Raw genomic sequence first — 20,580 nt, forward strand, 5'->3', positions numbered from 1 at the left:
CGTTCCTGGCTGGAAACCGCCGGCTCCGAGCGGAGCAAAAGCTTCTCTCTGACGACCTGGTACAGACGGTCTGGACTTGTCGCTGCTAAGATGAGGGCCGTTCCGCCTGCTTCTTCTCCTCACTCGGCTCGCCCTCTGCTGGGACTTCGACGACTGACGGACCTACGCCTCGGAGCCTCCCCTCGCGTGCTGCTACAAGGAGCATTCGTCGACCAGAATGAAATTGAGACCGCGTCGCCATGCCGGAATCCTCGCGACAAAACAACCAAAGCTTTGCGGTACGTCAAGATTCGGTCACCGCGTGACACCACACCAACGACAGCACAGGATGAGACTACGGAAGAAAGCGACACGCCGAGCGGCAAAGCAGGTACTTTGTCGTCGTAAGTCAAGACCGCAACAATTCTCTTTGCATCCTCACGCCAATCATTGCAGCGACACGACATCTCTCCGCTCCTGCATATGGGACTACCAGTACGAGAACGGGCGCCGCTACAACGCGTACCGGTACGGCTCGTACTGGTGCCCCAACGACGAGCAGCAGGCCGAGCAGCTCGACATCTGCCACCACCTGTGCAACCTGACGCTCGACGGGCAGCTGTTCCTCGCGCCAATCGGAGACAAGCCGCAGCGCGTGCTCGACATCGGGACAGGGTAAGCCGCCAGCCAGCCAACCCAGCCCCGAGCCCCGAACCCGAGACCGAGCCTGCTGCCATAGATCCATCAAACTACCCCTGGGTTACCTACCCCTTTCCCCCCTGCCGCTCGCTCTTGGCCCAAATACTGACGCCGCATCTCTTGCTTGAGCAGGACCGGCCTCTGGGCCACGGCCTTCGCCGACGCTTTTCCAAATGCTGAAGTCATCGGCACCGACCTCAGCCCCATCCAGCCGTGCGCCGTGCCGCCGAACCTGCGCTTCGAAATCGACGATTGCACGCAGCCGTGGACGTTTGCGCCCGAGTCGCTCGACTACATACACGTGCGTTGTCTGTACGGCAGCGTCGCCGACTGGCCTGCCTTTTACGCCGAGTGCTTCAAGTACGCTGCATCTCCCCCCCTGATCAATCATAGTTTTGCCCCCTCCCCCTGACCGCGCGCCACAGAGCCCTCAAGCCCAACGGCCTCCTCGAGCAACTCGAAGTCAGCGTCGCGCCGGCCTGCGAAGACGGCACGCTAGCGCCCTCATCCGCTCTGGCAGCATGGGGCCCGCTCCTCCTCTCCGCCGGCGACGCGGCCGGCAAGTCTCTCCGCACCATCGACGAGATGCGCAACTCCATGACGGCCGCGGGCTTCGGCGACGCCGTCGAGCGCCGCTGGAAGTGGCCCATCGGCGGGTGGGTGCGCGAGCCGCGGTTGCGCGAGTGGGGCGTGTGGAATCGGCTGCAGTGGGAGACGGGGATCGAGGGGTGGTGTTTGTTTCTGCTGACGCGGTGGTTAGGATGGAAGAAGGAGGAGGTGAGGGTCTTGCTGAGGCGGGTCAGGAGGGGTTTGAGGGACGAGAGCGTGCATGCGCATCAGGATGTGTAAGTTTTGTGTGGTTCAGAATTGGATTCGTTGCGTGGCTTCGCCCATGTTGAGTCGGGTATGGAAAGCAACGTTGCTGACTTTGGCGTCTGCGCATCTTAGGGCCGTCGTCTACGCTCGCAAACCGGGCAGGCTGGCTAACTAGCTGGCTAGCCGGCTAGCGATCCAAACAACTGCATGCTTGATGCAAAAATGAGCCCCCGGTCAACACTACGTACGTGCAAGCTCGCGGGTGCAAGGTTGCAGAAGGCATGAAGAAAGCCAGATGGATGAATGGCAACAGAGGCAGCTACAACAGGCTCGACGGGACGGGACGACGCCAGCCAGCCAGCCAGCCAGCCAGCACCAAACCTCGAACTTCACATCTCAAAACTCAAACGATGCGCTCTCATCGACCTCACTCACGGCCCCCTATCACTCCCCTCCTCTCGACCCCTTCGCCCTTCGCCCCTCTTCCCTCCTTTCTCTCCCTACATATATATATATATATATACATACATACATACATACATACACACATAACCACAAACCAACCCACCACACCACACCACACCACACCACCACCAAACACGAGTCAGGCAGGCGCTCGGTCTCGCCAAACACGCACCCTCCCACACAGCCACGCCACAACACACCACGCCACGCCACGGCCCCTCAAAAAAAAAAAGGAAAAAAAAAAAAAAAAAAGAATCCGGCCGTGAGCAGAAAAGGAAAGAGATCGACCACTGACACGAGGGCTGGTGCGTGCGTATGTGCGTATACGAGCCAAGGTACGAGCCATGAATCGGATGAGCGAGGAGGGAAGAGATGGGCGTGTGGTATGGTGTGTGATTTATGGCTGCGTGGGTGCGTGGGTGCGTTGGTGTGTAGGTGGTCTGTGGGTGTAGGGCTGGGAGGGTAAGGCTGATGGGCGAGTGAGCGAGTGAGTGAGTGAGGGTAGGGACTACGGTGTGAGAGAATGGGAGAATGGGAGTATGGGAGTGTGGGAGTGTGGGTAGAGAGGGAAAGAGAGAGAAAGAGAGGGAAAGAGAGAGAAAGAGAGTTTGTGTGTATGAATGCTACCGGTCTGCGCTCCCTCACCGCGCAGTGTTGTGTTTTGTCACTAAGCATCGTATTAGAGAAGGTGTACCGTTGATGGAAAGAGAGAGAGAGAGGGATATGTAGTAGATGCGAAGACTAGCAGTTCTATGAGATAGCAAAAGTGTGTCAATAGACAGACTACACAGTGAGGGCGGCGTATCGTAGGTATATGTGCGAATAAACAAACAAGCAAGCAAGCATCAAGACAACCTACCAAAAGAAAAATGCTCCTCCTTGACCACAATCCCCTCATCTCATCTCACACCGTCCATCAACATCATCCCCACTTTGTCGGCCGGTATCTCTACGCAACGAATGACCAGAAAAACGCCGCGACATAGGTCCGTAGTTGCCGCTTACCAGCCAGCTAGCCCAGACAGGCGCTGCGCTCAGAATTGATCAGGTAACGGGGTCCTTGCCCACTCGTTCGACACAGCGCGCGCAATAAACAAAGCAACTCGACGCTGTGATCACAGATGCAGCCAAACAAAACAGACGCGGCAGCACCAGCCTCACCTCGACGAGACGAAACAAGACAACAGTATAATGAAAGAGAAAGGATTCAGGGACAACGGACGGACCGCACAAAGCCAACGCCTCCACAACGCTCAAAATGGATTCGGCCGGCTAGGGCAGGAATCGCGTTAGCAGGTCTGACTAACTGACCAACTGACAGCTGTCAAACGAAGCGCGCTAGCTGTTTATGGGTTGGGGGGTATAGCGTGCCAGGTTAGCGTCTGGTATAGCCGGGCGATACTAAGAGGAGTTGGAGGGTAAGAAGGTGAGAAGGGGCGGGTGCGATGAGTGAAGGAGGGAGGGGAGGAGATGGATCAAGATTGTTTGTGGGATGTGATTGAGCGAGTGAAAGAATGGAGTGGAGTTGATCCTCCCGCCTACCATACCGCGCGGACGGGTCAGCTAGGTATAGTAGCAGCAGTGGTGCGGGAACAAATGGACAGACAGGAGTATGCCTTCCATGGCTAGCAGGAGCAAGCAACTTTCGTGCGCGGGGTCAGTTGGTTGCGTGCGTGCGTGCGTGCGGCATTTTGCGCGGGGGAAAAAGGGCAGAAACAGCAGGAGTGGAAGGCTAGACTCTAGCCTGCCTTTGCGTCTAGGCTCCTTCTTTCTCGGCTGGCTGTGGTGTCGTTGTGGTTGGTGGTCTAGACTGACTTACCAGGGATGGTTGTTCGGCAACGAAAAGAGAGACGAAACGAGACGGGGAAGCGAGACGACAGAACAGCCAAGATGCTGACAGACTGGTACTGTGGAGAAACTGAAACTTGATCGAATGATGGGTGAGAGCAGTGGCTGGCGGGGTCTTGGGGCCGTTGGGAACAGGCAGGAGAATGACTGCAGCCGCCGGAACGGACATGCTGCTGCTGTGGAGGGTGTGGAGGGTGTGGATGGGTTGGGAGCAGTCGTAAGTGGGAGGGCCAAGAAGAGGAGTGCGTGCGTATTACGTGACGGTCGGCATATGTATGTAAGTACCTGGATAGCTGGCAGTGAAGAGGTGCAAGTAGAGCAAAAGAAAAAAAGTAGGTACAGTTAGTACTACTTGGTTAGGTGCAGAGTGCTTTGCACAGGAGCGAAACACTACATGAAGTAGTTGGCAAAGTGCGGGAGCACTGGAGTCATCACATGGGCTTTGAAGTGACAGGTACAAGACATGTGGTGAGGCGTGGGCGTGCAGGGCGTGCAGGGCGTGGTGTCTCTTGAGTCGCTGCAGTCAAAGGAGCAAGCAGCAGCCAGGCGTCCCGTGGGCCGAGACATGAGGCGGCGTGACGTGTGTTCCTGCATGCGGGGCCATTCAGGTCCTGCCGGCGGCGCGGGCTAGGCACTGGAAGTTGACAGGCCGATTACGTTACGGCGAGTGGTGGAGTTGTGGAGTTGTGGAGTGGTGAGTGGTGAGTGGTGAGTGGTGAGTGGTGAGTGGTGAGTGGTGAGTGGTGAGTGGTGAGTGGTGAGTGGTGAGTGGTGAGTGGTGAGTGGTGAGTGGGTAGTGGGGAGTGGTGATGAGTGACGGGTGGTGGCGAAGGCAGTGGGTTAGGTTACTGGGGCCGAATGAGCCCGAGGCAAAGCAAAGCAAAGCGCGTTGGACCCCCGCAAGTCCAACGGTGTACAACCAAACCAACCAACCTTGATCTTGAGCATATCGATAACCTTGTCTGCTCTCTTAGGCTTCGAGACGCAATGCAAAAATCTACGTAGGGCAGACTTGATCCACTGTTCATTTGGATGAGCGCGGGCTAGAAGCATTCGTGTTCTCTGCTGCCACATGTCAGTGAGTGCAGCCATTGGCCGCTGCGACAGCCCCCAAAATCAGCGACGCGGCCAATGGGATTATGGCGTCGCCGCAGTGGGCCATCGGCCGTCTAGGGTTGCAGTTCCAGCCGAGCAGCAGGCATACGAAGTGAAAGAAGAGAGAAAGAGAGAGAGTGAGAGAGAGAGAGAGAGACAGAAATTTGAGCATACGGAGCGTCAGGGGCAGAGGGTGAGCAGTGTGTGTCTGGCCATGGTGGATCGTCCCGAGTGCCTGAAAATCCGCATGGATCACGGCTTAAGCCAACTCCAACCACCACAAACATTCAACAGTGGCTGAAACAATACGACCAACTCGACGAGCAGTGCGACCTGCGAGGCCCTGAATTGACAGATGCCACGGCTCCACGACTGGCCAACTGCTGGACAACAAAGAGGGCCACATGCTGAGTCTGACCGACATGTCCAACCCAACCCGACATCACAACAGCAGCCAGCCAGCCAGCCAGCCAGCCAGCCCGGGCGCGTCCTTGGACCCGGCCTGAGCGCATACGAGCCGCCGCCGGACTTGACGACGGATGATGGAGTAGTGTCGCTGGGCTGTGGGGCCCTGCGCCTGTGGTAGGGGAGGGTAGGTAGTCAGTCCAACTGAGAACTGTTTTGCCGCCCACCGTGGCTGCCGTGGATTAGCTATATACCCCTTCCCCCCTGTCTCTCCACCCACCCTCGACATCACCACCAGAATCCTACATAAACCTCGCATCCCAGTCGCTCCTTGAACTGCTGCATTCGCTTTTGCGCGTCCCACACTCTCTCTCAACTCCTCCTAGCAGCCTCCTAGTCTCTCTCTTTTACAGCGCTAGCGCTTCCACCTCTTTGGCTGCCTCTCACCTTCTCTGCTACATACATTTGCTCTCATCCAACTTGAACTGCTAGCCAGTTTCTTCCCTCATTCAACAACCATCATGAAGGCTTCCGGCATTGTTGCTCTCACCCTCCTCTGGGCCGCCGCCGCCGCCGCCGCCCCCCACAAGCAGCATGCTCAGCTGCACCAGAACCAGAACAAGCGCGACATGGTCTGGGTCACCGAGGTCGATGAAGTCATTGAGACCGTCTACCAGACGACGACCATCTACCTGAACCCTGGCGAAGCAGTCCCGACTTCTGCTCCTGCTGCTGCTTCCGCTGCCGCCACGACCACAGATGCCGTCGAGCAGCCCGAGCCAACCACTGTCGAGTCTTTGACCACTCCCTCGGTCTCGTCGACTCCTGTCGAGTCCTTCTCGCCTCCTCCTCCTCCTCCTCCTCCTTCTTCTTCTTCTTCTTCGCCCAGCTCCACCTACGTCGCCCCGACCACTCTTGTGCCGGTTGTTTCGTCGTCGAGCAGCGTCTACGTTGCCCCCTCGTCGACGGCTGTCCAATCGAGCGCTGCTCCCGCCGCGACCAGCAGCACCATCCAAGCCGCCAGCGTCGCCAGCACCAGCAGTGGCGGCGGCGACAAGCACACGGCGCACCTGACGTACTACAGCCCGGACGTGGGAACCAGCTTCTGCGGGCCCGTCTACGCCAACACGGAGCCCGTGGTCGCGCTGGCGGCGGGCCAAATGTCGCAGGACATGTGCAACAAGAAGATCAAGATTTCGTTTGGCGGCAAGATCGTCGATGCCTTCATCGGTGACAAGTGCCCCGGCTGCCCCGGCGACTTCGGCCTCGATCTGTCGCCTTCGCTCTTTTCCGCCCTGACGCCTCTGACGGCCGGCATCATAGATGGTGCCGAGTGGTGGATGGCCTAAGTGGGCCAAGTGCTTGCTTCTCTGCTTGCCTGCCTGCCTACCTACCTTTTCTCTTTTTGTCTGTTCGTGGCACGACTTGACGACCAACATCACCCCACCCACCCACACCCCATAGCGCATGGCGCTCCGGCGGCCGGCGGCCTCTTCTTGCTTTTGCGCACCTCACTACATACCTATCACCTGCTTGCCTGCTTGCTTTTCTTGTCCAAAATTCCCTCTTCTTCTTCTACTTCTTCTTCTTCTTCTTCTTCAACAACAACAACAACAACAAGAACTAAGCCACGGCTCTTCTTCTTTTTCTCTCCCCCCTTTCCCGTCGCGACTTGCATTGACGCCGGATGGATGCTTCGACGGCGCGACGTTTCTGCTACCTCCCCACGCCAACCCACTGGGCGGCGTGCTGCACGAACGCAGTCTATCCGTCTGTCCATCCATTCGTCATCTTCTCCTTGCTCGCCTGGCCTGGCTTCCTGCACAAGCGCTCAGACGCAGCAGCAGCAGCAACATGCGCCAGCAGTCACAGTCACAATTACAGAGCAGAGCAGTAGCTAGCTGAGGTATTTGAGCAGCCGCGCTGCCCACCAATCTCTCCGTCTCTGTCAATCTTCCAGCCATCCAGCGCAAGGAAACTATATATCTAGCCTCTCCAATCAGTCAGTCAGCCAATCAGGTGCAGGGCTAGAAATGCATCGCGACGCGGCCTTTTCTCTTCTTCTACTTCTTCTTCTTCTTCTACTTCTTCTTCTTCTTCTTCTTCTACTTCTTCTACTTCCTCTTCTTCAGAGGTTGGCTGGATTGCCTTTTTGCCTGCCGCCCGCTTTGTCGACTCCTGAGCGAGAGACAGACAGACAGCGGCGGGGGCATGTGGGAAGCAGGAAGGAAGCAGGAAGGTAGCAATCAGAATAAAGACCTTTTGTCCAACCATCCTTTTGCGTGTGGATTTGACTTGACTTGACTTGACTTGCCTCAACGACATCGACGTCGTTTCCTCTTTAATGCGTCTGTCTGTCTTTCTGTCTTTCTGCTTCTCCCCCCCCCCCCCCCTTCCTTCCTTCCTTCCTACCCATCTTCCATCACCACCGCACAAGATGGACAAACACCGACACTGACGAACCACCACCACGACGAAAGCTAAAACCTAGAGGGATCAAATCTCACACACGATGACAGATAGACAGTAAGAGAGTGAGTAGATGATTAAGATTTGTGTAGTAGTAGTGGTGGTAGTAGTGGTAGTAGTAGTAGTAGTAGTAGTAGTAGTAGTAGTAGTAGTAAATAGGTAGTAATATGATATAATGTAGCGCCGACTGACTGACCAAGTGTATGTAGACATCTTTCCTTTTTCTCCCTCTCGCTCTCCCCCCCCCCCCCCCCCCCTTGTGCTCCCTCCCTTTTACGCTCTCCCCACCGCAGAACGCGGCTCGACTTAGCCCTCGCTCGCTTTCGGGCTAAGTAGCTAGGTAGCTAGGTAGCCACGCATCTTGACATGTCCCAACCCACTGACAAAACTAGGACGGCGCGACAACGAAAAGACAAGTTCGGACACTTGGGTGCGTAGGTAGGCAGACTGACAGACAGACAAACAAACAACAAACGGATAGACATGCAAGAGAGCCAGGAGCTACGGTAGGCAGGATATAAGCTAGGAGCTACGATAGGCTAGGTACGTGGGTATGTAGGTATGAGCTATGCTTGCTACTACATTTAAATGTCAACGCCTCGTATGGCAGTAGAGGAAAAAAAAAAAAAAAAAAAAAGGACGAATAGAGAAGAGGCGGGAGGAGCTAAAGAGCTAAAGAGCTAGGAACAAATATGACAGGAGAGAAGAAAAAAGAGTAAAAAAAAAAAAAAGTGAAAGTAGAGATGATGGAAGGAAGCAAGCTGGCAAGCAATGACAGAAGAAAAAAAAAAAATATTCCGGGTATCGACTCGACGCTATCAGAGGGGCCCTCCCTATCTTGGGTCGTTCTTGGACATGCACATGTTATCGTCGTCTCCTCCTCGTCCTCCATCCCCGATTTGCAAGTTACAACAACAGCTGTACTACTACATCGACTGCTACATCACAGTTTTTCCAGTCTAAAAGTTTTGCGCTATCCCCGAGTTGCCTTGCGGCGGGTAGCGCATGGGGTTCTCGATCCGCGTGTTGCGCCTCGCCGCAACATTCTGCACAATCGGGCCGCCGTCCCACATGTTGCCTGCGCCGTTGCCGCCGTTGCCGTTGCCGCCGTTGCCGTTGCCGTTTCCATTGCCGTTGGGGTTGTATGCCTGGTAGTAGCCGTTTTCTGGATAATAGTCTTGCGGGCCGCCATTGCTCGACCCGTTCGAGTTCGAGTTGCAGTGGTAGCTGTTGCTGCGCCGGTTGGCATTGTTGGCCATGTTGCCGTTTTCCGAGCTGTCGCTGTGGTGCGCGCTGTACGACGACGACGCGTTGGACGGCCCGCGATGCACGCCTCCGTTGGCCGTGTTGACGAGATCCGGGCGATTGGCGTATCCATTCGCGACTGGGCCTTGGCCAAGGGCTCCGAGTGCGTCAGAGTCCATGGTGCCGCGTCGGTTCGTTGGCATGAGCGGGTCGCCAGAATCGGCGTTACTGCCGTTTTGCGTTGGAGAGCCTGGACTGTGATAGCCGCCGGGGTTGCTGCCGCTGTCGGACACGCCGCCCGTCACACCGCCAGAAATGGTGGTGCTAGCCTTGCGGTTGGAAGACACGTTGGTCGTGTTGCCCCAGCCGCGGTAGCCGCTCGCATCTTCAGCCATTTCGGAACCGCCAACAACGGCGGGAAGAGTGGGATCGTTGTTGGGGTTGAAGCCATATTCTTCCACCTCTTTCCGGCGGTCTTCTTCGGCAGCCAAACGTTGCTTACGCCTCCTCCAGAGAAAGATGCCGGCCAAGACGAGAAGGGCGACGCAAACGACGGGAATCACGACGGCAATGGCCGTCTTCCCACCCGTCGACAGTCCACTGCTGCTGCCACTCGACGAGGAGCCATTTCCCTGCAAAGAGGCGCCAGAGGTGGACGAGGATTGAGAGCCTTCTGATTCCGTGCCAGTGCTGGCTGGTTGGCTGACACTGGTGGCCGTGACGGTGACTATGACGGCGGAACCCCCAGATTCCGAAGGAGACTGCGTGACGACGGACGTGTAGACATGGGTGCTGGGCTTCGCAGTCGTAGACTGAGTGGTGCGGGTAATGGAACCCGAGGAACTAGATGGGGCCTGGGTTGTGGATGAAGGTTCAGTGGTGCTCGACGGAGCGGTGGTTGTAGATGGGGCCTCTGTGGTGCTCGGGGCAGAAGTGGTTGAGGGAGGAGCAGAGGTGCTCGAGGGGCTCGTGGTGGTGGGGGCGGCGGCCGAGGTTGCAGAGGATGAGGTTGTCGAGGGCGGCGCCGAGGTCGAGGTCGCGGTGGGAGACGACGACGAAGGCGAGGGCGAGGTGATGGTGCTGCTCAGACTGGTAGAAGTGGTGGCCGGGACCGGCGTGGCCACTGGTGACGGGGGTTAGAAAGACACGGGCATGAAGCGAGGAGGAAGACTTACGAGTGGAATTGGAGGACATGATGGTGGGAGAGGAGGAGAAGGAGGCGGAGTGGAGTGGAGTGGAGTGGAGTGGAGTGGAGGTGAGGGAGGGGGCCGTGGACAGGCGTCACGGTCACGTTGGACGAATTTCGATGACCATGGAGAGCGAGGCGTGGGAGTGGGAGGGAGAGAAAGAGTGGGAGAAGGGAAATGGGGAGAGGGCGACAAAGTACAAAGTGGAAGAAGTTGCGAGCCGGGCGGTTCCCGGGGCGTGATTGGGTGGGCGACGGGCTTTGGGCCAAATCGGGACGCGCAGCCAATTCAAGCCAAGGCAGCTCTAAACATGGCAACCGAACCGGAACAGGCCAATTATCACCATCAGAAAAATGTGTCTCTCTCGTCGCCGTCGGTGCAATTTCAGCACGAGTCCAGGGCCGATTCCTGATCTCCCCACCGTCCAGAAAAGCCACCGCAGGCTGGCCCGGCACTTTCAGTACGAGTGCGAGTGCGAGTGGAGTGCGAGTGGAGTGCAACTGCTCGCTGCACCCCTGGATCGAGATGGTCATCCTTCGCGCGCCCGCTACCCTCGCTCCGGCGTGCCACCAGCAAAACGGCCGCCCTCCCAAATGACGCCCGTCCACCAGTGTGGTCCCACGCAGACGGTCTGACAGGGCCAGCCTCTATATTGCTACATATGTACAATGTGACCTCACTCACGTCATGCTCTGCCAACCTAACTGCTTTGCACCGCGACCTCAACTCAACTCCATTGCTAACCTGTGCATCTTGCGACACGTTCCCCAGCGTTGCCGCGCGCCGCTCATCCGTGTCCTACCCTGTTCTACCCACCCCCCACCCACCTTGTGCCCTTCCCGACCTGACCCTGCGAATCAGACCATGGCAGCCAACTCTAAACAAGCTCGCCCAAGAAACTCTACCCTCCCTTACGATCCTTACTGGCCCCCAAGTACGTAACCCTCTGCCCAAATTCCGCTAAAGTGAGGAGCTTTTCATCACCTTGGCCTCGCGCCATTGATCCCCCGACCTTTTTTTTTTTTTTTTTTTTTTTTTGGGATGATCCCATCACTCACCCCATGTTATGTTGGACGACGCAGAGAAAAAAAAAATAAAATCGAGAAACACAACGTTGAAACGAAACGACGCAGGGCTCCCGTCTGCTAGCTTCACCCGCCTACCCGGCATCCGGCAGCCCGGCTGCATCGTGATCCATAGTCTGTCGCGCTGTGTCTCCGTAGGGCGGCGGCGGCGGCGGCGGCAGCGGGAGCAGGGAGCAGGCTTGAAGACGTCGCCAAACACGTGTCCCAAAACGGCAAAATCAATTCTTCATTTCTCTCCATTTCTGTTTCATGAGAGCGACAGAAACAAGAGACGGCAGCGGGCAGGGTCAGCGCGCGTTGCTAAACAAAGTACCTGCTGAAGAGAGAGAGAGAGGGTCATCCCAGCGAGCGAGCGCATGCCAAAGCTGCCAACGTGCCAAAATCTCGCGTCATCGCCTTGTAAGGCTTCGCTGCTTTTTTGCGCTGCGGTTCATGGGGTAGGCCGAGTACGTACAGTAGTGGGGAGAGAGGTACGTGGCTGTGCGTCAGCACCACTCCCAGAGCAGAGACTTGTCCGTCTCGCCTCAAACGCAGTCTGACGCTGCGCGTTGCAGTTCCCCTCTTGTCTTTGGTCGTCTTCGAGGATTCTGCTGGTGACGTGCCTTTCTTACCCTCTGGGACTCGAGACGTCAAGTTCCCCGCTCGCGTCGTCGTGCGCGCACTCTGTTGGATTGGGCAGCAAAAGCGAAAGAAGGAAAGAAAGAAAGAAAGAAAGAGCAAAATTGAATCGTATTCGTCCAGCGACAGCGAATCGCAGCGTTGCTATTTTACACCAATTTCTCGTATTCGCAGTCGTCGCCTCTCTCTCTCTCTCTCTCTCTCTCTCTCTCCATCTCTCCTGTCACAGTCAGCCAGACAGGCCACTTTCTTCATTTCTCTCCATCTCCATCTCGCCCACACCACCAACCCTCAAAGCGAAGCGAAGCGAAGCAAAGCAAGCTCCAATCCACCCTCACCCCATCACAACCCCACGGACCCTAAATAGCCCCAGCGCCCAACCAACGCCGCACCCCAGACAGGACCCTTCCTTCCGTCCCTGCCAACACACCTACATAGCCAGGCACCACCAAACTCAACCCCGAAACCCAGAAACCCACACGAGCCGCAGGGTCCTTCGCAGTACCGCAGTCTCGGGACGCGGCTACAACTCTCATGGGAGTACCGAAGGTTTCTACCCAGCTAGCTTCTACCCAGCTGGCTGGCTGGCTGGCTGGCGGCTAGCGTGGCTCGAAGCGGCATGCAAAGGAGCTAGCTGCCCGCGCGCCTGAAACGGTGCGCGTCGCATGCAGCGCTGACCGCGTCGGCGTGTGGTGGGCGTGGCGGCGGGAATGAGGAAGAGCTGGGGGGAGAAGAGGGAGGGGAGGAGGGGAGGAGGGGAGGTAGGTTGGTTGGCTGCGGGGTCGCGAGATGCGATATGCGCTGTGGTTATGGTGTTGAAGAGGAGGAGCAGGAGGAGACGGCATCTACAGCACGAGCGAGCGAGCCAGCAAGTCAGCAACCAGAATTCCAATGGAAAAAATCCATGTCAAGACACCAAAATAACTCCTCTACCACCGCCATGACCACAAACAAGCAAACAGACATCCAGCGCGAAAAACCGAGACCAAAACCAAAACCAAACCCACCATCACCATCAGCAAAACACCACAACCCTCGCACCGATATAGAACACCACCAATACACCACCGCCACACCTCACTCAGCCCTAGAAACCCGCGCCGCCACACTACTTCCCTGAGGCTCCGACCCCCTTCCCTGCTCCACCCTACGAATATGCCCTACCCGCTCCGTCCCGTCTTTGCCCGCCCGCCTCGCCCTCGCCCGTCTGTCTGTTCCTGAGGCTGTGCTGTGCTGTGCCGTGCCGCACGCCTTAGCACGCTACTGAGCCACTACGGTACTACAGCACGCCATGGATGTATATGCGTCTGGAGATCGAGGGCGATGACCGAGGGAGGAGAGATGCTGGATAATGAAGTGGAAACGGCGACGGCAAGGGAGAGGGAAAGGGAGGGGGAAGTAAGAGAGCCTTTAAGCGGTGGGATGGCGGACGACTGCGCCCTTGACGAGACGAGGCGGGAGACGTCTCATTTCTTTCTTGCTGCGCCCACCGTGGTGTGGTGTGGTGGTGGTGTTGTTGTTGTCTAGTCTAATCTGTTCGCGCAACTTCTTTGCCGCTTTGCTTGCCTGGCCTTGTGGTTATTCGATTCGATTCGATTTTACCTTGGATATGTAGGTAGGGAGGACTGAGGGTGTGATCAGTCTGGCTTTCCCTGCTACCTGGGTGCCCTGACACATAGCCAGGTCCTAGCCATTTCTCTCTCGTTCCGCTTTTCCTCTTTGCTCATCCTCCACGCATCTCTCATGTCCACGTCCATCCATTGCTTCATCGATTCCCCCCCCCCCCCCCCCCCCCCCCCCCCCCCCCCCTAACCCCTCGCACCCCTCAACCACTCCCTCAACACCTCATTCCTCGCCACGCACCTCTCGCGCTGCGCACACAACCGCAGTATCTCGCGCTGCATCTCCCACACGCTCAAGCGCTTCAGCGGCGTCGGCTGTGCTTCGTCCGCAACCTTACTCGTGCTCGACCGCACGCTGCGGCGCAGTGACGGCATGGGTGTGCTGGCAGGTGGCAACGTACGGGTGGTGGAAAGAGCGGCGGCGCTGTTGGGTTTGGGCGTGCTCGTGTCCGTGGTAGACGCCGTGTCTGCTGCTGCCCTAGGCGTGGTGACGGGCGTTTCGGCGCGGTTGTCAAGGTGCTTGCTGGCCGCTGCAGTGGTGTTGATGTGAGCAACATCGGCGTCGGCGCCATCGTCCTCGTCCAAGTCCATCACGTCCAGGGCAGCAGAGACGACGACGGGGCTCGCGCTCGAACTGACGTCGGGAGCGCGCGGCGTAGTATTGGCATTAATGGAATCGTTCGTCGGCATCTCGAGAGACGTCGCCAGATTGACAGCGGCATCGTCGTCGCTGTTCTTGATCAAGTCGAGTCTGCGGCGCGCGGCCGCGTCGCATGCTTCTTGCGGCAGTGCGCCGGCGTAGGCGATGTCGTAGGCGGCTTTGGCGGCGCTGCGTTGCTGTGCCGATGCGAAGGTGTTGTAGACGCCGCCGGGAAAAGGCAGGGCCACTGGCGTGCTTGCGGGGAGCGAATGGACTACATAGACGGTCCTTGTGAGTGTGCTTGCTTGTTTGATGTGAGGGATTGGGAGAGGAGAGGGAACTTACGCCGGCCTTCAGCGATGAGGCATGCTTGGATGAAGGGCAGCACTTTGCTGCGGTAGAAGGAGAGGTTGAAATGGAGAATCGCAATGAGGCTGTTCTTGGACTCCACATCCAGCTGCATCGACCGGTCTGCGTCCTCGATGGCTTTGGGCGTGTTGGGGCCCTCTTCGACATGCTGCTGCTCCAATTCCATCGCGGACGAAGCCTCCCCATCCGCACAGCCCAAGGCTTGAGCCTCTGCCTCAAGCTTTCCGTTCTCCTCCCGAGCAGCGTCGTTCATCTTCCTCAAGCACTTGAGTCCAATGCGCAATTCGCGGGCGCCGAACTTCTCCAGGTGCTTTGGGCTGCGCGGCAAGACGGGGTAGCCTTTGGCATTGCTGAATTCGGCGACGACGGATGCATAGTCGGGCGCGTCGCTGACGACAATCCACTTGACCAAGTCGTTGTGATTGAGCGGTTTGGCCTGCGCTTCCGACGGCTGCTGCTGCTTCTCGTGGGCCTTCTGTTTGGGTGACGGCTGCTGGTCGATGCGAGAGGACCTGTGGCGGCTCGAGCCTTTCATGGCGTCGTCGTCAGACTGGTCGAACTGGTCAGCAGCCTGTGGAGTGTCGTCTGACGGATCGGACTGATCGGCCTGGTCAGTCTTGGGTTGCGCTTCGTGTGTTGCCATGGTGCAGCGCAGCGAGGGGGAGGTTTTGTGGTTTGTTGTTGCTACTGCGCCGAGAGCCTGCGAACGACGGCGCAAACAAACAGAACATGACGGTGTCGTGGAGAAGCAGCATGTGCCAGGAACTAGGCAATGATTAGGAATTACAAGAGACTGGTGATTCAGTGAGTACTACCGCATGTTTCTTAAGCTCCTGGTTCATGAAATTTACACCCCTCGTACCATAGTGGGCGCTGAAGGGATTGATTGATTCCCTAAGCGCAGCAGCCGTGGTGCTGAATGACATCTTCCTGGCCTCGACTATGGCAGTGGAGAGATGCTCTTCTGTGCCATTGCAGCTTCAGGCTATTTTTTCTTGTTACCTCAACCGTGATTCAAAGCTCTCCGTCAGCGTCTCTTACAGATTCTTGAATGCGGCCGAATGTTCTGACTAATTCCAAGATCCCTATTTTTGCGAGTCCTGCCGTTTCTGTATACATGAGTGTCATGGATGCCACATGAGTCGGCTTGACGAAATGCAGTGCCTCTCCGGTTGCGAAAAAGATGACGAAAAATCAGAAAAAAGGACAAACAAATATAGCCCTTTGAATTGCAAACTTTTGCGGAAAAAGATCGATGCGAATGGAAGATGGCAACTGGTTTCCACGGTCTGGGGTTGGATGTTTGCAGTCAAATTCCAGAAAGCTCTTGATTGCCATGGTGTACGACGGCGTGGATGCTTATGACCAGGTCAAAGCCCGGAGAAGTTTTGTTTGCCCTCCTTGACGGCTTATACAACAGCAAAACCCCTCTATATCGTAGACTTGAGAGGCTGGAAAAAGGACAAAGAAGAAGGACACCCCGATTTTGATAGGTATAGAACTCTGGACGATCAATTGCAAGGATGTACAAAACCAGGGACTTTGCGGGGAAGCTAGGCAGAGATGGCAGGATTTTCCGGGAGCATGGTGATTGACTCGTCGTGGATAGAGATGGGAGATGGAATGGGAGATGGAGGGGTTGGATCGTTCAGGGGGGCTTCGAGAGGTGACCAAAACGGCAGACGAGTATTCCGACAAGCACCAGGAGCAGTTGTCAGCCAAATCAGTGATGTATTGCCGCCATCGGACAGCTTCCCGCGTGTTTGCAGAGATATGGTGGTGTTGATGTCGTTGTGGGCGAGTCGTGGGGCGCGGGCCTGGCGCGGGGGCACGGGCCGCCTACCTCGAGGCCCAACGTGCGGCCAGTTTGCCATTGGATTGGTCAAGCTTCATGAGGTGCACAACCAAGTCCAGTCGAGTCCAGTCCAGTCGAGCAGCTTTGCCTTCACTCCATCTCCGATACCTTTTGCAACACCCTGACAAGCCGAACTCTCGTCTTTTTTTTTTTTTTTTTTTTTTTTGTTCTCACATGCTTCGTCATTCGCGTGAATCGTCATGACGGATCCCGGCACCCTGCCATAACTGAACCTCTCCATCCACCAGTCCACTACTCTCACTCTTCACCCAACTCATCTCTCGCCAAACAAAGTCGCCGACGTCTTCCGCCGTTTCGTCTCTTGGCCCCGCCAGCCCTCTGACTCTCCGTTGGCGCCGTCTCTGCGCGTCGGTCCTTGCCGAGCCAACGCGCCTCACCGAGTAGTCTGATATCACTCTGCCACCATGTGAGTATCCTCCAGGGTGCCCCTATGCCATGCCTGCCCTGCCGCCCAAAACGGCATGGTCGTATCTGACCACCGTTGCACAGGAAATTCGGCAAGCATATCCAGAAGCGCCAGCTTGACTTTCCCGAGTATGCTGCAAGCTTCGTCGACTACAAGGCCCTGAAAAAGGTTGCATCATCGCCCCCCCTGGCCCCCCTTCTCGCTAACACCTGCTCTCTAGCTCATCAAAAAGCTAAGCGCTACCCCCGTCATCCACGCCCAGAATGATCCGGCCCAGCTGGATCCCCAGATGTCTCTTCAGGCAAACAAGGCCACCTTCTTCTTTCGCCTCGAGCGCGAGCTGGAAAAGGTCAACAAGCTCTACCTGCAAAAGGAGGCAGAGCTGAAGCTGCGCCTGTCGACCCTGTTGGAAAAGAAGCGGTCGCTGCAGTCACAATCCATTCCCGTGTCGCGCCTGTCGTCGAATTATGTCATCCTCGAGGAGGCCTTTAGACTCTTCAGCAACGACCTCAACAAGCTGCAGCAGTTTGTCGAGATCAACGCCACTGCATTCTCAAAGATCCTCAAAAAGGTGCGCAGGCTGCACGCCATTCGACTCGTGTTGAGGCTGACTGTGTCGTAGTGGGACAAAACTTCCAAGGTTCGCCCCGTTCGCCGATACCCCCCCCCCTGTTTAGCCTTTCTGATGACTTGCAGTCCCGAACAAAAGAATTGTACATATCCCGTGCCATTGAGGTGCAACCATGCTTCAATCGAGAAGTCATTAGCGACTTGTCGGACCAGGCAACGACTAACCTGCTCGACTTTGCCGCATGGGCAGAGGGCGAGCAGATGCAATATAGCACCACCGTGCCGCCCGACGCTTTGCGAGCCCTCGACGCAGACACCGATGCAGATCCGCAAATCATACAGACCATTAGCTCTGGCAACGTTGCCGGCGTCCAGGAATGGATCAGCCGCGTTGCGCCCTTGCCCGATGCGCGGAATCGCCTGACGCGGGCATTCCTCGCCACGGCCTACGAGGCTCCGGAGGCGGCCCTCAAGGTCATGCTCGACACCAATCTCGTCGACATCAACCAGGGAGATGATGTGAATGCGCGAAATTGCCTGCACAAGGCTGCCATTTCCGGCCGTGCTCTAGTCCTGGCCATTGGTCTCGAAGGCAACGCCAATGTGCGGACGCCAGATGTCTACGGCAGAATTCCTCTGCACTATGCGTGCATGCACGGCCACGTGGGAATGATTCAGGACCTGGTTTCTGCGGCGCCGGATACCATTGACTGGAAGGACCACGACGGTTTCACGCCCCTAATTCACAGCATCGTCCACAACAACCTGGCCTGCGTGAGGAGCCTTTTGGAGCACAATGCCCGGATCGATCCAGCCGGCGAGGCGGACCATATTCCTCTGAACCTGGCCTGTCAGCATGGCTTTGAGCAAGTTGTCGAGTTGCTGCTCCAAGCTCGACCGCAGATCCTGCCCGACGCCGAGGGACTGTATCCCCAGCACCTGGTTGCAAGATCCGGCAGGAATCCGCATATTTGTCTCATGCTTCGGGATTACGGAGCAGACCTCGACCAGCCCGACAAGCTGTACCAGTGGACGCCGTTGTTCCATGCTGCCAGTGAAGGGCACGTCGAGTGTCTCAAGACGCTTCTCGACTGTGGAGTCACGGTCGACGTCAAGGACGAAAAGGACTTGCCGGCCATTTACTATGCGACATGGGAAGGCCACTTGGAGTGCATGAAGCTGTTGGCTTCTGTCGTTAAGAAGTCGGCAATGGCACCGCCGCCGAGGCCTACGCCGCCCATGCTGGGTGCCTCTGTCCCACCTCCCTCATCCACTCCCCAGCCAATGGCCATGGAAGTGGATGGCATTCCTGACCTTTCTCTGCCTCCTCCCATCATCCCCATCCGAAGATACGGCCACAACTTTTTGGAAAACAAGACCTTTGTCGTTCTCAACTTTGGCGCACTAGACTCTGAGCCCGTCCGTTTCTATGAAGACAGCAAATATCCCGCCGCACGCCTGACCATTGCCTCCAAGTCGTCAGATCTGATTCCTCGAAATATCCTGCTCCCCATTTCTGAAGAAAACAAGGTCATTTCCTTTCAAGTTGACAACCTTGACACGTTTAGCATCGACTTTGACGTCTTTCCCACTTTTGGCGCCAAGGTGATTGCGCGCACAGAAGCCTCTTCCACCGTCTTTAGGAACCGAGCAAGCAGTTCTGGATTCTGCAACCTCGGCTTGTTTGACCCACGTCTGCGGACCATTGGCCGCATCAAGTTCAGTTTCCAAATCATCAAGCCTTTCCCCGGCCCTCCGCTCGAGATCACACACTTCGCAACGTACTGGAAAGCCACGAGTCAATTCGACGAGTCTCCCAGCGCCTTCATAACCGGATCCAGCCTATCCGGCGACTATGTCCGTCTCTTTGTCCAAATGACATGCGACGGCGTGCCGGTCCTGTGCCCGCAGTGGAAAGTGCGCTACGGACAACTCGACCTGGCCGTCCCCCGTCTCACATATGAAGAATTTATGCACATTGGCGCGGGCAACGGGAGCGACAACCCGCTGGTGGCACTGGCAAACACGCCCTCAGGCGACATGTCAGCCATCCACAAGATCCTCGCCACGTCGTACGTCAGCCTGGCAGATGCGCTGGCGGCGCTGCCCGTCGACGTGCGCATCGAACTGCACGTCCTGTACCCAAACCGACAGGAAGAGGCCAGCCTGCGCCTTGGCCCGACGCCCAACCTCAACACGTTTGCGGACAACCTGCTCACGGTCGTGTTTGACCACGCAAGAGGCCTGCGCGCCGAGGACGAGACGGCCGTGCGGTCGATTGTGTTTAGCAGCTTCAACAAGGACATTTGCACGGCGCTGAATTGGAAGCAGCCAAATTGTGCGTGTTCCCTTCTTTTTCCCTCTTATCACCGCAAATCAAAGAACCATCTTACTAACAGCACGCCACGTAGACCCCGTCCTCTTGGACAACGAACTCGGCGCCGACCCGTCGATAGCAGAGAGCGACCCGCACAAGGTGCAAAGCAGCGGCCGCACCGCCATTTCGGTCAAGGAGGCGGTGCAGACGGCCCAGGGCAACAACTTGATGGGTCTGATTTGCAGCTCGCGGTTACTGGTATGTTCCTCTTTCTCCCATTTTCACCTTCCTCCTATATATACATACATGAATACTAACTCATCCCTCCAGGACCTCGCCCCCGCTCTCATCGAATCCATCAAATCAGCCGGCCTCGTCCTCATAGCCGACCTCTCAACCCAAGTGCCGCGCGCGCATCTGAATCACGACAGCAGCAGTAGTAGCAACGGTGGTGGTGGTTGTGGTGGCGGCGCCGGAGGAGGTGTGTGGAGTGCGCAGCATGCGGGCGCGACGGGCACGCTGCCCGAACGCATCGATGGCTTTTTCAAGGGTAATGGCGTGTTGAGGTTTAATGAGACGGTCGATATATAGGGTGTGTAAGGAGAGGGAAGCGGAGTGGTGGAAAGGGGAGAGGAGATGAGGTAGCTGTGACGAAAAAGAATTAATCATGTTGTGAATGAAATGCGGCGATGGCTCGTGTGGGCAGTGGATAGATGAGTGAGTGAGTGAGTGAGTGAGTGAGTGAGTGAGTGAGTGAGTGAGAGGAGTGGAGTTGAAGGGGAGGAGGGGATTGGAGAGTGGAAAAGATGATGGGTTGGAGCCGTAGGTATCCGCCTCCTGAAATTTCCATGATGCCCGCCCGCCCGCCT

At 56.9% G+C, this 20,580-nt stretch overlaps 7 protein-coding genes across 7 annotated transcripts; 5 read left to right on the forward strand and 2 right to left on the reverse strand.

The window, feature by feature from the left end:
* Nucleotides 1–239: 239 nt before the first annotated feature.
* IWZ02DRAFT_472158 (SAM dependent methyltransferase) lies at nt 240–1,669 on the forward strand (the record flags this gene model as incomplete). Its single annotated transcript, XM_066768933.1, has 5 exons — nt 240–278; nt 389–654; nt 811–1,038; nt 1,104–1,523; nt 1,627–1,669. The coding sequence occupies 5 exons, from the start codon at nt 240–242 to the stop codon at nt 1,667–1,669; spliced, it is 996 nt and encodes a 331-aa protein (XP_066618580.1).
* IWZ02DRAFT_106062 (uncharacterized protein) lies at nt 1,508–2,532 on the forward strand. Its single transcript, XM_066761323.1, has 2 exons — nt 1,508–1,523; nt 1,627–2,532. The coding sequence occupies exon 2, from the start codon at nt 1,790–1,792 to the stop codon at nt 2,423–2,425; it is 636 nt and encodes a 211-aa protein (XP_066618581.1). The 5' UTR covers nt 1,508–1,523; nt 1,627–1,789; the 3' UTR covers nt 2,426–2,532.
* A 3,296-nt stretch (nt 2,533–5,828) lies between these two features.
* On the forward strand, nt 5,829–6,656 carry IWZ02DRAFT_437085 (uncharacterized protein; the record flags this gene model as incomplete). The annotated part of the gene is made up of 1 exon (XM_066766587.1): nt 5,829–6,656. One exon carries the CDS (start codon nt 5,829–5,831, stop codon nt 6,654–6,656), a length of 828 nt encoding a protein of 275 aa, XP_066618582.1.
* Nucleotides 6,657–8,735: 2,079 nt separating this feature from the next.
* Nucleotides 8,736–10,037, reverse strand: IWZ02DRAFT_385633 (uncharacterized protein; the record flags this gene model as incomplete). Its single annotated transcript, XM_066765418.1, has 2 exons — nt 8,736–9,003; nt 9,076–10,037. Coding segments are annotated over 2 exons (1,230 nt in total), but the record flags the coding sequence as incomplete, so codon positions are not given.
* Nucleotides 10,038–11,411: 1,374 nt separating this feature from the next.
* Nucleotides 11,412–12,898, forward strand: IWZ02DRAFT_106263 (uncharacterized protein). The gene is made up of 2 exons (XM_066761324.1): nt 11,412–11,763; nt 11,848–12,898. Exons 1-2 carry the CDS (start codon nt 11,650–11,652, stop codon nt 12,559–12,561), a joined length of 828 nt encoding a protein of 275 aa, XP_066618584.1. The 5' UTR covers nt 11,412–11,649; the 3' UTR covers nt 12,562–12,898.
* A 1,437-nt stretch (nt 12,899–14,335) lies between these two features.
* IWZ02DRAFT_106290 (uncharacterized protein) lies at nt 14,336–15,294 on the reverse strand. Its single transcript, XM_066761325.1, has one exon. The coding sequence runs from the start codon at nt 15,183–15,185 to the stop codon at nt 14,448–14,450; it is 738 nt and encodes a 245-aa protein (XP_066618585.1). The 5' UTR covers nt 15,186–15,294; the 3' UTR covers nt 14,336–14,447.
* A 1,085-nt stretch (nt 15,295–16,379) lies between these two features.
* Nucleotides 16,380–20,578, forward strand: IWZ02DRAFT_463589 (ankyrin repeat protein nuc-2). Its single transcript, XM_066768362.1, has 7 exons — nt 16,380–16,824; nt 16,908–16,992; nt 17,045–17,395; nt 17,447–17,464; nt 17,521–19,732; nt 19,806–19,969; nt 20,042–20,578. Coding segments are annotated over exons 1-7 (3,093 nt in total). The 5' UTR covers nt 16,380–16,822; the 3' UTR covers nt 20,303–20,578.
* Nucleotides 20,579–20,580: the final 2 nt, after the last annotated feature.

Source organism: Phyllosticta citriasiana, assembly GCF_038021145.1.
Source record: "Phyllosticta citriasiana strain CBS 120426 chromosome Unknown IWZ02scaffold_17, whole genome shotgun sequence".
In the NCBI taxonomy this organism is placed as follows: domain Eukaryota; kingdom Fungi; phylum Ascomycota; class Dothideomycetes; order Botryosphaeriales; family Phyllostictaceae; genus Phyllosticta; species Phyllosticta citriasiana.

Excerpts from the sequence above, each read along its gene's own strand:
- IWZ02DRAFT_106062 (XM_066761323.1), top strand. The coding sequence starts at position 1,790 with ATGGATGAATGGCAACAGAGGCAGCTACAACAGGCTCGACGGGACGGG.
- IWZ02DRAFT_106263 (XM_066761324.1), top strand. The coding sequence starts at position 11,650 with ATGCCAAAGCTGCCAACGTGCCAAAATCTCGCGTCATCGCCTTGTAAG. Across the intron at positions 11,764-11,847 it reads GTACAGTAGTGGGGAGAGAG|TTCCCCTCTTGTCTTTGGTC; the intron begins GTACGTGGCTGT and ends TGCGCGTTGCAG.
- IWZ02DRAFT_106290 (XM_066761325.1), bottom strand. The coding sequence starts at position 15,185 with ATGGCAACACACGAAGCGCAACCCAAGACTGACCAGGCCGATCAGTCC.
- IWZ02DRAFT_463589 (XM_066768362.1), top strand. Across the intron at positions 16,993-17,044 it reads ACTACAAGGCCCTGAAAAAG|CTCATCAAAAAGCTAAGCGC; the intron begins GTTGCATCATCG and ends CCTGCTCTCTAG. Across the intron at positions 19,970-20,041 it reads TTTGCAGCTCGCGGTTACTG|GACCTCGCCCCCGCTCTCAT; the intron begins GTATGTTCCTCT and ends TCATCCCTCCAG.